The sequence below is a fragment of the Somniosus microcephalus genome, chromosome 23 (genome assembly GCF_052327205.1).
Source record: "Somniosus microcephalus isolate GS21.2 chromosome 23, FLI_Smic_1.0, whole genome shotgun sequence".
Lineage (NCBI taxonomy): Eukaryota > Metazoa > Chordata > Chondrichthyes > Squaliformes > Somniosidae > Somniosus > Somniosus microcephalus.
Window position 1 is genome coordinate 3,816,975 of NC_141009.1, and position 15,046 is coordinate 3,832,020.

General features: G+C 52.2%; 1 protein-coding gene across 2 annotated transcripts; it reads right to left on the bottom strand.

Moving 5' to 3' along the window:
- Nucleotides 1-2,896: 2,896 nt before the first annotated feature.
- On the bottom strand, nucleotides 2,897-11,373 carry surf2 (surfeit 2). 2 transcript variants are annotated; one of them, XM_085965227.1, is made up of 6 exons: nucleotides 11,201-11,371; nucleotides 7,984-8,135; nucleotides 6,520-6,623; nucleotides 5,713-5,895; nucleotides 4,672-4,799; nucleotides 2,897-3,113 (listed from the first exon to the last, which is right to left on the bottom strand). In XM_085965227.1, the coding sequence occupies exons 1-6, from the start codon at nucleotides 11,297-11,299 to the stop codon at nucleotides 3,006-3,008; spliced, it is 774 nt and encodes a 257-aa protein (XP_085821353.1). In that variant the 5' UTR covers nucleotides 11,300-11,371; the 3' UTR covers nucleotides 2,897-3,005. The 2 variants fall into 2 exon arrangements, with proteins under 2 accessions (XP_085821353.1, XP_085821354.1); XM_085965228.1 differs by lacking the exon at nucleotides 5,713-5,895 and having other exon boundaries at nucleotides 11,201-11,373.
- Nucleotides 11,374-15,046: the final 3,673 nt, after the last annotated feature.

Consider the following 15,046-nt stretch of genomic DNA (forward strand, 5'->3'; position numbering starts at 1 on the left):
TTTAATGAGATCATGGCTGATCGTCCAAACTCAGTGCCCTGTCCCTGCCTTCTCACCATATCCCTTGATCCCTTTAGCCTTAAGAAATATATCTAACTCCTTGAATATATTTAATGAATTGGCCTCAACTGCCTCCTGTGGTAGAAAATTCCACAGGTTCACCACTCTCTGGGTGAAGAAATTCCTCCTCATCTCGGTCCTAAATGGCTTACTCCTTATCCTTAGACTGTGAGCCCTGGTTCTGGACTCCCTGACCATCGGGAACATCCTTCCTGTGTCTAGTCCTGTTAGAATTTTATAAGTTTCAATGAGATCCCCTCTCATTCTTCTAAACTCTAGCGAATATAAGTCTAATCGACCCAATCTCTCTTCATAAGTCATTCCTGCCATCCCAGGTATCAGCCTGGTGAATCTTTGCTGCACTCCCACCATGGCAAGAACATCCTTCCTCAGATAAGGCGACCAAAACTGCACACAATTCTCAAGGTGTGGTCTCACCAAGGCCCTGTACAACTGCAGCAAGACATCCTTGCTCCTGTACTCAAATCTTCTCGCTATGAAGGCCAACATACTATTTACCACCTGCATGCTTACCTTCAGCGACTGGTGCACAAGGACACCCAGGTCTCATTGCACTTCCCCCTTTCCCAATCTATTGCCGTTTAGATAATGTCTTCCTGTTTTTGTCACCAAAGTGGATAACCTCGCATTTATCCACATTATATTGCATCTGCTATGCTTCTGCCCAATCACCCAACCTGTCTAAATCATACTGGAGTTTCTCGGCATCCTCCTCACAGCACACACGCCCACCCAGCTTTGTGTCATCTGCAAACTTGGAGATATTACATCTAGTTCCCTCGTCTAGATCATTAATATATGTTAATAGCTGGGGTCCTAGCACCGATCCCTGTGGTACCCCACTAGTCACTGCCTGCCACTTGGAAAAAGACCCGTTTATTCCAACTCTTTGCTTCCTGTCTGCCAACCAGCTCTCTATCCAAGACAGTACCTTGCCCCCAATCCCATGTGCTTAACTTTACACGCTAATCTCTTATGCGGGACCTTATCAAAAGCCTTCTGAAAGTCCAAATGCACCACATCCACTGGTTCTCCTTTATCCTACCAGTTACATCCTCAAAAAATTCCAGTAGATTAGTCAAGCATGATTTACCTTTTGTAAATCCATGTTGACTTTGTCCAATCCTGTCACTGTTTTCCAAGTGCTCTGCTATTACATCTTTTATAATGGACTCTAGCATTTTCCCCACTACCGATGTTAGACTTACTGGTCTATAATTCCCTGTTTTCTCTCTACCACCTTTTTTAAATAGTGGGGTTACATTAGCTACCCTCCAATCCATGGGAACTATTCCAGTCTATAGAATTTTGGAAGATGACCAGCAATGCATCTATTTCTAGGGCCACTTCCTTAAGTACCCTAAGATGTAGATTATCAGGCCCTGGGGATTTATCGGCCTTCAATCCCGTCAATTTCCCTACAAATACTGATTTCATTCAATTCCTCCCTCTCATTAGACCCTATGTTCCCCGACATCTCTGGAAGGTTATTTGTGTCCTTTGTGAAGACAGAACCAAAGTATGCATTTAATTGGTCAGCCATTTCTTTATTCCCCATTATAAATTCCCCTGATTCTGACTGCAAGGGACCTACGCTTGACTTCACCAATCTTTTTCTCTTCACATATCTATGGAAGCTTTTACAGTCAGTTTTTATGTTCCCTGCAAGCTTACTCTCATTCTATTTTCCCCCTCTTAATTAATCCCTTTGTTCTTGAGGGCAATTAAGGATGGGCAATAAATGCCAGCGATGCCCACATCCTGAGAATGAAAAAAAACCTAGATTGGATCATCCTGCAATCTTCCGCCACAGAAGGTTTGAACCCTCGGCTATGCCCAGTTAACCAATCGCAGCCGGGGCATTGGCCTGAGCGTTCCTGGATTGGCAGGGTGGAGGGGGGCAGGAGCCTGAACGTTCCTGGATTGGTGGGGGGGGAGCAGGAGCCTGAGCGTTCCTGGATTGGCTGGGTGGAGGATGTGAGCCAGGGTACCTGCTCCTAATCACTGCTGGAAAGTGCAGGTTGGGCCAGGTCAGGAATGAAATAACTGTGATGCACACGGTAGTTGAATATCCCCGGCACGCACTCATGAAGAACAGCCCCTCGGGCATCGTAATCATCCAAAACTCTGCTGCCCAGTGTCTTAACTCGCACCGAGCCCCATTCACCCATCACCCCCTGTGCTCGCTGACCTACATTGGCTCTCGGTCCAGCAACACCTCGATTTTAAAATTCTCATCCTTGTTTTCAAATCCCTCCATGGCCTCACCCCCTCCTATCTGTGTAACCTCCTCCAGTCCCACAACCAATGTTCCCTTTAATATTTTTTTGGGTGCGTGCCCCCTTTACCGGGCTGTGCGGCCCATTCACATTCCCAAGCATATGCATTTTTTTCTATTTACAGACCGGTGCGCCGGCTGTGCAGCTTAAAGGGAACATTGTCTACAATCTTCCGAGATCTCTGCGCTCCTCCAATTCTGCCCTCTTGAGCTTCCCTGATTTTATTCGCTCCACTATTGACGGCCGTGCCTTCAGCTGTCTGGGCCCCGAGCTCTGGAATTCCCTCCCTAAGCCTCTCTGCCTCCTTAAAAAACCAACCTCTGACTTGGCTGTGGCGCGGTGTCAATCTTTGTCTGAAAACGCACTTGTGAAGCGCCTTGGGATGTTTTACTGCATTAAAGGCGCTATATAAATGCAATTTGTTGTTGAGCCCAGATCCCCGTGAGGGTCTGCAGCACTGGAAGAGGAGAGGGAATAACTCCTCTTTCACTTACAGTTGATCAAAGTCAGTGTAAATAAAATGCTGACAGCCCTGATGCATTGATCAGACCTGCTTTACTTTCTACACAAACACAAATTGAAACTGTACAGTGAACACCCAGCGCAAGTCGCAGCAGACCAGACCAGCCTCTCCCACTCCCGCAATCAGGTCCGATTTCCAGCTTTCTGTTTGGTTTTAACCTTTCCGCAGTTCTTGGGTTTTCCAGTGGGCCCTTCCTTCAGTTTCTTCTTAGTAAAGGGACCCGGTTTTGTCTGTGTGGGGGCAGGGGGAGAAAGAGAAACGTTACTTCAATTCCCGTCCTTAGTCCAGCGAGAGAAACCGCACTCGCGAGGAAGCCATTCAGCCCTTCGAGCCTGCTCCGCCATTCAATCAGATCACGGCTGATCTGTTGCCTCAACTCCTTTCACTCGCCTTTGCTCCGTATCCCTCGATCCCCTGACCCAACAAAAATCTGTCAATCTCAATCTTGAAAGCTCCCAATTGATCCACAGCCTTTGGGGGAGGGGGGGGGGGGGGGGGCGGTGGTGGAAAGAGTTCCAGATTCCCACCCCCCTTTGTGTGAGAAAGTGCTTCCTGACATCACCCCTGAACGGCCTGGCTCTAATTTTAAGGTTCTGCCCCCTTGTTCTGGACTCCCCCCACCAGAGGAAATAGTTTCTCTCGACCCGATCAACTCCTTTAATCATCTAAAACACCTCGATTAGATCACCCCTTAATCTTCTAAACCGAGGGAGTACAAGCCCAGTCTGTGCAACCTGTCCTCGGAATGTAACCCTTTTAGCCCCGGTATCATTCTGGTGAATCTGCGCTGCCCCCCCTCCAAGGCCGATATATCCTTTCTGAGGAGCGGGGCCCAGGACTGAACCCAGTTACTCCGGGTGGGGTCTGACCAGAGCTTTATATAAACCGTAACATCACTTCCCTTTGTATTCCAGCCCCTCGAGATAAAGCCCAACGTTCCATCAGCACAGAGATAGAATTATATTTAGTGCCGGTCCACGAGCGGTTAGTGATTTCTGTACCCGGACCCCTGAATCCTGGGTCTGTTGGTGATTTCTGTACCCGGACCCCTGAATCCTGGGTCTGTTGGTGATTTCTGTACCCGGACCCCTGAATCCTGGGTCTGTTGGTGATTTCTGTACCCGGACCCCTGAATCCTGGGTCTGTTGGTGATTTCTGTACCCGGACCCCTGAATCCTCGGTCTGTTGGTGATTTCTGTACCCGGACCCCTGAATCCTCGGTCTGAATTGAGACTTACAAATACAAATCGTGGATTTGAATTCTTGCAGAACTCCTGTCTGTCATGAGACACACCCCACTTATCTTGATGTAAGAAAGAACTTGCATTTCTCCAGCGTCTTTCACAACCACCGGACGTCCCAAATCGCTTTCCAGCCAATGAAGTACTTTTTGAAGTGTAGTCACTGGTGTAATTAGGAAACGGGGCAGCCAATTTGCGCACAGCAAGCTCCCGCAAACAGCAGTGTGATAATTGACCAGATCATCTGTTTTTTAGTGATGTTGATTGAGGGATAAATATTGACCAGGACACCAGGGAGAACCCCGCAGCTCTTCAAAAACAAAAGCTGTTGAAAATTTCAAAACTGAGATTAATAGATTTTTGTTGGGTAAGGTTATTAAGGGATACGGAACTAATGCGGGTGAATGGAGTTGAGATTAGGATCAGCCATGATCTAATTGAATGGCAGAACAGGATTGAGGGTCTGAATGGCCTGTTCCTGTTCTTAAGATCACGAGGTATCAAACACGCTCCTTTACTGCTCTCGCGCGATGGGTGTGTTCTTTACCGTTTTCCGTTTCCTCGGCACCTGGGTCACGACCTCCATTTCCTCATCATCACCATCCTCCTCATCCGGGAGCATCTCGGCCCTTTCGTCCACTTTCTTGGGAACCTCTCGTCTGCTAAACATGTCCGCTGGAAAACAAACGTTAACTGTTAGACTGAAGGGGTTATTGAGTGACAGTGTGAGGGAGCTGGATTAACATCAGTAGAGATACAGTCAGTGACACAGGGCGCTGGGTGAGAGAGGTTACTGAGTGACAGTGTGAGGGAGGGGGATTAACATCAGTAGAGATACAGTCAGTGACACAGGGCGCTGGGGGAGAGGGGTTACTGAGTGACAGTGTGAGGGAGCTGGATTAACATCAGTAGAGATACAGTCAGTGACAGGGCACTGGGGGAGAGGGGTTACTGAGTGACAGTGTGAGGGAGCTGGATTAACATCAGTAGAGATACAGTCAGTGACACAGGGCGCTGGGGGAGAGGGGTTACTGAGTGACAGTGTGAGGGAGCTGGATTAACATCAGTAGAGATACAGTCAGTAACACAGGGCGCTGGGGGAGAGGGGTTACTGAGTGACAGTGTGAGGGAGCTGGATTAACATCAGTAGAGATACAGTCAGTAACACAGGGCACTGGGGGAGAGGGGTTACTGAGTGACAGTGTGAGGGAGTTGGAAAGATTAGAGAAACTAAGATTGTTCGCCTTAGAGCTGAGAATGAATTAAAATTTTTTTATCATAGCAAGTTGTTGTGATCTGGAACACGCTGCCTGAAAGGGCGGTGGAAGCAGAGTCAATAGTAACTTTTAAAAAAGGGAATTGAATAAATATTTGAAGGGAAAAATTTGCAGGGCTCTGGGGAAAGAGCAGGGGGAGTGGGACTAATTGGAGAGCTCTTTCAATGGGCCGGCACAGGCACAATGGGCCGAATGGCCTCCTTCTGTGCTGTGTGTAACAATAATCTCGGGACTCAAAACCACCAGTGGGATTCAGGTTAAAGGTCGCAGCCTCCAACCAGTCGCTGGGATTTCGGGGCGCACTCACTCACCGGGGTACAGGTCACTCATACTGTCGTCCGATTGGTCACTCCTGCTTTCTCTGCTCCCATCCGGTTCCCAGAACTGATTGTGCTTGCCATGAGGCTCCGCCCCACCGGATTCTCGATTCTGCTTTTTCTTCTGTGACAGGCACGCAGGGACGAAGGGCACCCCGAGAACGGCACACTCCTCATCTGGCCGGGGTAGAGGGACAGAGTGTCAGGACAAAACAGACCCCCAGCACCAGGCTCAGCAAAGCAACCTTCACACGGGGCACTTACCGAGAGTGAGACACAGGCTGGAATCTAATCGAGGGGTTCGGGGGGGTTTATATATAGAATAACAGATACCCGGGAGTGAGTTACAGGCTGGAATCTAATCGGGTTCGGGGGGGTTTATATATAGAATAATAACAGATACCCGGGAGTGAGTTACAGGCTGGAATCTAATCGAGGGGTTCAGGGGGGTTTATATATAGAATAACAGATACCCGGGAGTGAGTTACAAGCTGGAATCTAATCGAGGGGTTCGGGGGGTTTATATATCGAATAACGGATACCCGGGAGTGAGTTACAGGCTGGAATCTAACCGAGGGGTTCGGGGGGTTTATATATAGAATAACGGATACCCGGGAGTGAGTTACAGGCTGGAATCTAACCGAGGGGTTTGCAACATGTGAAACAGCTACTAAAAAATCTTCAGTTGTTTATGACCAATTACCTGAGCCCCATGATTAATAAATTTCATTCTGCGCACTTTCCCCTCCATTTTTTAGTTTCCCCCCGACCCACTCCCAGGCGCCCGGGCACCAGACTCACATTTCTTCAGCGCTTTCTGGTAGCGTTTCCCGTTGACGTGGTGAAGAACGTGCTGCGGGATCTTGTTAATGTGGCGGATTGTTAATCTGCAGAACAACTGCAGCCTGAACAGATACAAGAAGAGTTAGAGAGAGAAAAGCACAAAGTTGCATTTATATAGCACCTTGCAGGAGCAGGAGACATGTTCTCCTTCAAACAGCACTATGGGATCTTTTACGTTCACCCGAAAGAGCAGACGTGGCCTTGGCTTAATGTTTCATCCGAAAGACGGCACCTCCGACAGTGCGGCGCTCCCTCAGTACTGCCCCTCCGACAGTGCGGCGCTCCCTCAGTACTGCCCCTCCGACAGTGCAGCGCTCCCTCAGTACCGCCCCTCCGACAGTGCTGCGCTCCCTCAGTACTGCCCTTCCGGCAGTGCAGTGCTCCCTCAGTACCGCCCCTCCGACAGTGCAGCGCTCCCTCAGTACTGCCCGTCCGACAGTGTGGCACTCCCTGGATTTTGTGCTCAAGTCTCTGGAGAGGCGCTTGAACCCACAACCTTGGAGTGTTTGATGGGACAGTGTAGAGGGAGCTTTACTCTGTATCTAACCTGTGTTGTACCTGCCCTGGGAGTGTTTGATGGGACAGTGTAGAGGGAGCTTTACTCTGTATCTAACCCGTGCTGTACCTGCCCTGGGAGTGTTTGATGGGACAGTGCAGAGGGAGCTTTACTCTGTATCTAACCCGTGCTGTACCTGCTCTGGGAGTGTTTGATGGGACAGTGCAGAGAGAGCTTTACTCTGTGTGTAACCCGTGCTGTACTTGCCATGGGAGTGTTTGATGGGACAGTGTGGAGGGAGCTTTACTCTGTATCTAACCCGTGCTGTACCTACATGCCCTGGGAGTGTTGGATGGGACAGTGTAGAGGGAGCTTTACTCTGTATCTAACCCGTGCTGTACCTGCCCTGGGAGTGTTTGATGGGACAGTGTAGAGGGAGCTTTACTCTGTATCTAACCCGTGCTGTACCTGCCCTGGGAGTGTTTGATGGGACAGTGTAGAGGGAGCTTTACTCTGTATCTAACCCGTGCTGTACCTGCCATGGGAGTATTTGATGGGACAGTGTAGAGGGAGCTTTACTCTGTATCTAACCCGTGCTGTACCTGCCCTGGGAGTGTTTGATGGGACAGTGTAGAGGGAGCTTTACTCTGTATCTAACCCATGCTGTACCTGCCCTGGGAGTGTTTGATGGGACATTGTAGAGGGAGCTTTACTCTGTATCTAACTCGTGCTGTACCTGCCCTGGGAGTGTTTGATGGGACAGTGTAGAGGGAGCTTTACTCTGTATCTAACCCGTGCTGTACCTGCCCTGGGAGTGTTCATGGGACAGTGTAGAGGGAGCTTTACTCTGTATCTAACCCGTGCTGTACCTGCCCTGAGAGTGTTTGATTGCTCTAAACTCTCGAGCAGACAGACTCTGAACTTACGGATTTTTTGTGCTGGGGACGATGTGTGGTTCAAACTGACTGTAGTTAAACAGGTCGTTCGTCATCAGGCGCTGGTACTTCTTGCCCTTCGTGTAGGCCTGCAGGTCAGCCAGTTTGCACGGCATCTCATGGCCGGTCAGGGAACACTTCACCTTAAACACACACCAAAAACAAACAATGTTACAATCAGATGAAAATATTCCAAGTATTTATTTTTTGATCTCAAACTTCAAAACTTAGTGAGCCAGCTGCACTCTGACCTCGTCTCTGGAGGTCGTGAGGTTCAATCTAGGGCGCCACTCCCGTGCAGTGCGGCACCGTCAGAGGTCGCGTTTATCAGGCACCGCCCACCTGCTCAGGAGGGAGCTAAAATCCGCACGGGATAACCGGAAGAGCGATCAAGTGGGAGAGTGTGTTCTCCCTGGTGTCCTGGCCCAACATTCCTCGCTCCTCCAAAAGCACAACAGTTGGTCGATGTTGCTCACTGTTTGTGGGATCTTGCTGTGCACACAATTCATAGAAAAGTTACAGCACAGGAGGCCATTCTGCAAGAACACTTCAGTTAGTCCCACTCCCCCACCCTTTCCCCGGAGCCTTGCACATTTGTTTCCTTCGGGTACTTATCCAATTCCCTTTTGAAAGCCACGATTGAGTCTGCCTCCTCCACCCTCTCAGGCAGTGAATTCCAGATCATAACCACTCGCTGAGCAAAAAAGTTTTCCCTCATGTCGCCTTTGGTTCTTCTGCCAATCACCTTAAATCTGTGTCCTCTGGTTCTCGACCCTTCCGCCAATGGGAACAGTTTCCCTCTATCTACTCTGTCCAGACCCCTCATGATTTTGAACACCTCTATCAAATCTCCTCTCAACCTTCTCTGCTCCAAGGAGAACAACCCCAGCTTCTCCAGTCTATCCACGTAACTGAAGTCCCTCATCCCTGGAATCATTCTCGTAAATCGTTTCTGCACCCTCTCTAAGGCCTTCACATCCTTCCTAAAGTGCGGTGCCCAGAATTGGACACAATACTCCAGTTGAGGCCGAACCAGTGTTTTATACAGGTTCATCATAATTTCCACACTTTTGTATTCTATGCCTCTATTCATGAAGCCCAGGATCCCGTAAGCTTTGTTAACCGATTTCTCAACCTGCCCTGCCACCTTCAATGATTTGTGCACATATACCCCCAGGTCTCTCTGTTCATGCACCCACTTTAGGATTGTACCCTTTAGTTTATATTGTCTCTCCTCGTTCTTCCTACCAAAATGTATCACTTCGCACTTTTCTGCGTTAAATTTAATCTGCCACTTGTCCGCCCATTCCACCAGCCTGTCTATGTCCTCCTGAAGTCGATCACTATCCTCCTCACTGTTCACTACACTTCCAAGTTTTGTGTCATCTGCAAACTTTGAAATTGTGCCCTGTACACCCAAGTCCAAGTCATTGATATATATCAAGAAAAGCAGTGGTCCTAGTACCGACCCCTGGGGAACACCACTGTATACCTTCCTCCAGTCCGAAAAACAACCGTTCACCACTACTCTCTGATTCCTGTCACTTAGCCAATTTTGTATCCATGCTGCCACTGTCCCTTTTATTCCATGGGCTTCAACTTTGCTGGCAAGCCTATTATGTGGCACTTTATCAAACACCTTTTGGAAATTCATGTAGACTACGTCAACTGCATTGACCTCATCAACCCTCTCTGTTACCTCATCAAAAAACTCAATCAACTTGATCATTGCTGCCACGTTTTCCTACATGACCCTCCCCCTCCCCCAACCCATTCCGTGCCCATGCCTTTCTCCCGGGTCCCACAAGGCGGACTGATAAACGTCCTGGAGAGGCGACAAACTGGTACATTCGACGTGAAGCACGTGACTGAACAGAGCATCCCTTTCAGTGAAATCCAATCCATTTCATAGCACCGCTCGTACCAAGGAGAATATGACACTCGCCACATTGTCCCCGCGCTGTCCCACTCGACAGGCTCACAATCCGAAACAACAACTTTTATTTTTAATTCATTTTCAGTGAATGTCGCTGGCAAGGCCGGCATTTATTGCCCCTCCCCTAGTTGCCCCGAGAAGGTGGTGGTGAGCCTTCTTGTAGCAGCTTGGGAGAATGGAGTGTCTCGCTCGGTCACTTCACAGGGCCGTGAAGAATCAATCTCGTTGGAGTCACCTATAGGCCCAGACCGGGTAAGGACAGCAGGTTTCCTTCCCTGAAGGACATTAGTGAACCCGTTGGGTTTTTACGACAATCCGACAGTTTCATGGTCACTCTTACTGAGAGCGGCTTTTTATTTCCAGATTCTCGGGCTCAAGGTGGGATTTGAACTCTCCCGCTCTGGATCGCCGGTCCAGCAACAGAACCGCTATCGGGCGCCGCACTCACGCTTCAAACCCGAGGCGCACTTGGTCCAGCTGGAGAGAAAACAAGATGCTTTTAAAGAGCTGCTGCAGACGGCGCAGCCGGAGGGACAGCAAGAGGGGGTCGCTGGGGGGGGGGGGGGGGAATTAAAGGGGTCGCGGGGGGGGGATTTAAAGGGGTCGCGGGGGGGATTTAAAGGGGTCGCGGGGGGGGATTTAAAGGGGTCGCGGGGGGGATTTAAAGGGGTCGCGGGGGGGATTTAAAGGGGTCGCGGGGGGGATTTAAAGGGGTCGCGGGGGGGGATTTAAAGGGGTCGCGGGGGGGGATTTAAAGGGGTCGCGGGGGGGGATTTAAAGGGGTCGCGGGGGGGGATTTAAAGGGGTCGCGGGGGGGATTTAAAGGGGTCGCGGGGGGGATTTAAAGGGGTCGCGGGGGGGATTTAAAGGGGTCGCGGGGGGGGATTTAAAGGGGTCGCGGGGGGGGATTTAAAGGGGTCGCGGGGGGGATTTAAAGGGGTCGCGGGGGGGGATTTAAAGGGGTCGCGGGGGGGGATTTAAAGGGGTCGCGGGGGGGGATTTAAAGGGGTCGCGGGGGGGATTTAAAGGGGTCGCGGGGGGGATTTAAAGGGGTCGCGGGGGGGATTTAAAGGGGTCGCGGGGGGGGATTTAAAGTGGTCGCGGGGGGGGATTTAAAGTGGTCGCGGGGGGGGATTTAAAGGGGTCGCGGGGGGGGATTTAAAGGGGTCGCGGGGGGGGATTTAAAGGGGTCGCGGGGGGGGATTTAAAGGGGTCGCGGGGGGGGATTTAAAGGGGTCGCGGGGGGGGGGGATTTAAAGGGGCCGCACTCACCCGGTTGTTTTCCCCGGGCCGCAGCGCCGGGTGTTGGCGGAGGAAGGCGGCGAGCTCCGGGGACCGGGAGCCGGGACTCGGGCCTGGCGGCTTCTCCATGGCGACGACACCGCTCCGTTCCGATTAGAATCGAAAGGCAGCGATTGGATTTCCGGGTCAAACACGTGGGCCGCCAGCACCCGGAAACGACAACACTTCCGGCTTTTATGTTAAAAAATTTAAACTGACACCCCCCGAAAAAAAACCGGAAAATCAAAATCCCCACCAAACCCGGAGGGGGGTCCCAGAGGCGGTGCCGCCCCCAACCCCCAGGAAAACAGCAAAATCAATGAAGGTTTTCCCCGCGGAAATCGCTTTGGAGATTAATGTGGAACTTCCGGTAAAATGGCGGATGTGCAAGTGCCCTATCTCCAGCGTGTGGAGATGCCGGAGTTGGACTGGGGTGGACAAATGTAAGAAGTCACACAACACCAGGTTATAGTCCAACAGTTTATTTGAAATCACAAGCTTTCGGAGAGCTGCTCCTGCGTCAGGTGAAGTGGACGAAGGAGCAGCGCTCCGAAAGCTTGTGATTTCAAATAAACTGTTGGACTATAACCTGGTGTTGTGTGACTTCTTACATCTATCTCCAGCGCATTAAGCCTGGCCGGCTGTCGATTGCCCAGAGACTCAGCCAGGCTCCTGCATCACACTCACACCCACACTCCAGACAATGCAGGGCGGGGGTGGGTTCTTTGCCATTCTTGAGTTACATTGAATTTTACAGCACAGGAACACGTCATTCGGCCCATCAGGTCCATGCCGGCACTTATCGACTTTCGAGTGGGTAGCGCTCCAGCCTCTGTTGTGGGTTCACGCCCCACTCCAGAGACTTGCGCACAAGAATCAAGGCCGACGCTCCCAGTGCAGTGCTGAGGGAACTCTGCACTGTCGGAGGGGCAGTACTGAGGGAGCGCTGCACTGTCGGAGGGGCAGTGCTGAGGGAACTCTGCACTGTCGGAGGAGCAGTACTGAGGGAGCGTGCACTGTCGGAGGGGCAGTACTGAGGGAGCACCGCACTGTCGGAGGGGTAGTACTGAGGGAGCGCCGCACTGTCGGAGGGGCAGTACTGAGGGAGCGCTGCACTGTCGGAGGGGCAGTACTGAGGGAGCGCCGCACTGTCGGAAGGTCAGTACTGAGGGAGCGCCGCACTGTCGGAGGGGTAGTACTGAGGGAGCGCCGCACTGTCGGAGGGTCAGTACTGAGGGAGCGCCGCACTGTCGGAGGGGCAGTACTGAGGGAGCGCCGCACTGTCGGAGGGTCAGTACTGAGGGAGCGCCGCACTGTCGGAGGGGTAGTGCTGAGGGAGCGCCGCACTGTCGGAGGGTCAGTACTGAGGGCGCGCCGCACTGTCGGAGGGGCAGTACTGAGGGAGCGCCGCACTGTCGGAGGGGCAGTGCTACACTGTTGGAGGGGCAGTAAAAATATAAAGAAAGAATTGCATTTCTATAGCGCCTTTCACGACCACCAGGACGTCTCAAAGCGCTTTACAGCCAATGAAGTACTTTTGAAGTGTAGTCACTGTTGAAATGTGGGAAGAGCAGCAGCCAATTTGCGCACAGCAAGCTCCCACAAACAGCAATGTGATAATGACCAGATAATCTGTTTCAGTGATGTTGATTGAGGGATAAATATTGGCCCCAGGACACCGGGGATAACTCCCCTGCTCTTCTTCGAAATAGTGCCACGGGATCTTTTACGTCCACCTGAGAGAGCAGACGGGGCCTCGGTTTAACGTCTCATCCAAAAGACGGCACCTCCGACAGTGCAGCACTCCTTCAGCACTGCACTGGAGTGTCAGCCTGGATTTATGTGCTCAAGTCCCTGATTACTGAGGGAGCGCCGCACTGTCGGAGGGGCAGTACTGAGGGAGTGCTGCACTGTTGGAGGGGCAGTAATGAGGGAGTGCCACACTGTCGGAGGGGCAGTACTGAGGGAGCGTTACACTGACGGAGGGGCAGCACTGAGGGAGTGCTGCACTGTCGGAGGGGCAGTACTGAGGGAGTGCTGCACTGTCGGAGGGGCAGTACTGAGGGAGTGCTGCACTGTCGGAGGGGCAGTACTGAGGGAGCGCCGCACTGTCGGAGGGGCAGTACTGAGGGAGTGCCACACTGTCGGAGGGGCAGCACTGAGGGAGCGTTGCACTGTCGGAGGGGCAGCACTGAGGGAGTGCTGCACTGTCGGAGGGGCAGTACTGAGGGAGCGCCGCACTGTCGGAGGGGTAGTACTGAGGGAGCGCCGCACTGTCGGAGGGGTAGTACTGAGGGAGCGCCGCACTGTCGGAGGGTCAGTACTGAGGGAGCGCCGCACTGTTGGAGGGGCAGTACTGAGGGAGCGCCGCACTGTCGGAGGGGCGGTACTGAGGGAGCGCCGCACTTTCGGATGGGCAGTACTGAGGGAGTGCTGCACTGTCGGAGGGGCAGTACTGAGGGAGTGCCGCACTGTCGGAGGGCCAGTACTGAGGGAGCGTTGCACTGTCGGAGGGGCAGCACTGAGGGAGTGCTACACTGTCGGAGGGTCAGTACTGAGGGAGCGTGCACTGTCGGAGGGGCAGTACTGAGGGAGCACCGCACTGTCGGAGGGGTAGTACTGAGGGAGCGCCGCACTGTCGGAGGGTCAGTACTGAGGGAGCGCCGCACTGTTGGAGGGGCAGTACTGAGGGAGCGCTGCACTGTCTGAGGGGCAGTACTGAGGGAGCGCCGCACTGTCGGAGGGTCAGTACTGAGGGAGCGCCGCACTGTTGGAGGGGCAGTACTGAGGGAGCACCGCACTGTTGGAGGGGCAGTACTGAGGGAGCGCCGCACTGTCGGAGGGTCAGTACTGAGGGAGCGCTGCACTGTCAGAGGTGCCGTCTTTTGGATGAGATGTTAAACCGAGGCCCCGTTTGCCCTCTCAGGTGGACGTAAAAAATCCCTTGGGAGTTCTCCCCGGTGTCCTGACAAATATTTATCCCACAATCAACATCACTCGAACAGATTATCTGGTCATTATCACATTGCTGTTTGTGGGAGCTCGCTGTGAGCAAGTTGGCTGCTGCGTTTCCGACATTACAACAGTGACTACACTTCAAAAAGTACTTCAGTGGCTGTAAAGCGCACTGGGACGTCCTGAGGTCGTGAACAGAAGAATGATCGAAGCAGCAACCAGGGACAGTCAGCGTCCACTCCAACCAGCAATCCTGTCGATCTGAAAACGAGCGAGGGTTGAACTCACCGAGTGTCAGAGCCACAGGAACAGGCTGCAATGCTCGATTGGCCCAGGAGGGGGCACCAGAGGCCAGGAAACGGGAGGCAAATGAGAGAAAAAGCAAAAGTGGTCTGGCGTATTGCGGATCATCAGGTTCACACAGCGCAGAGAGGGTCCTCACACCCCGGGGGGAGAGTGGGCAAAACACCCGGGGGGGGCAAAATACACGGGGGGGGGCGGAAAACACCGGGGGGGGGGCAAAATACCCGGGGGGGGTCTTTAAAGTGGAGGGGAACAAGGGCATCAAGTAGGAATTGGGAGATTTGGGGGAGAGAATGTTACAGTGAGGGGTGTGGGGTATATCAGTGTTACAGTGAGGGGTGTGGGGTGTATCAGTGTTACAGTGAGGGGTGTGGGGTATATCAGTGTTACAGTGAGGGGTGTGGTGTATATCAGTGTGTTACAGTGAGGGGTGTGGGGTATATCAGTGTTACAGTGAGGGGTGTGGGGTGTATCAGTGTTACAGTGAGGGGTGTGGGGTATATCAGTGTTACAGTGAGGGGTGTGGGGTGTATCAGTGTTACAGTGAGGGGTGTGGGGTATATCAGTGTTACAGTGAGG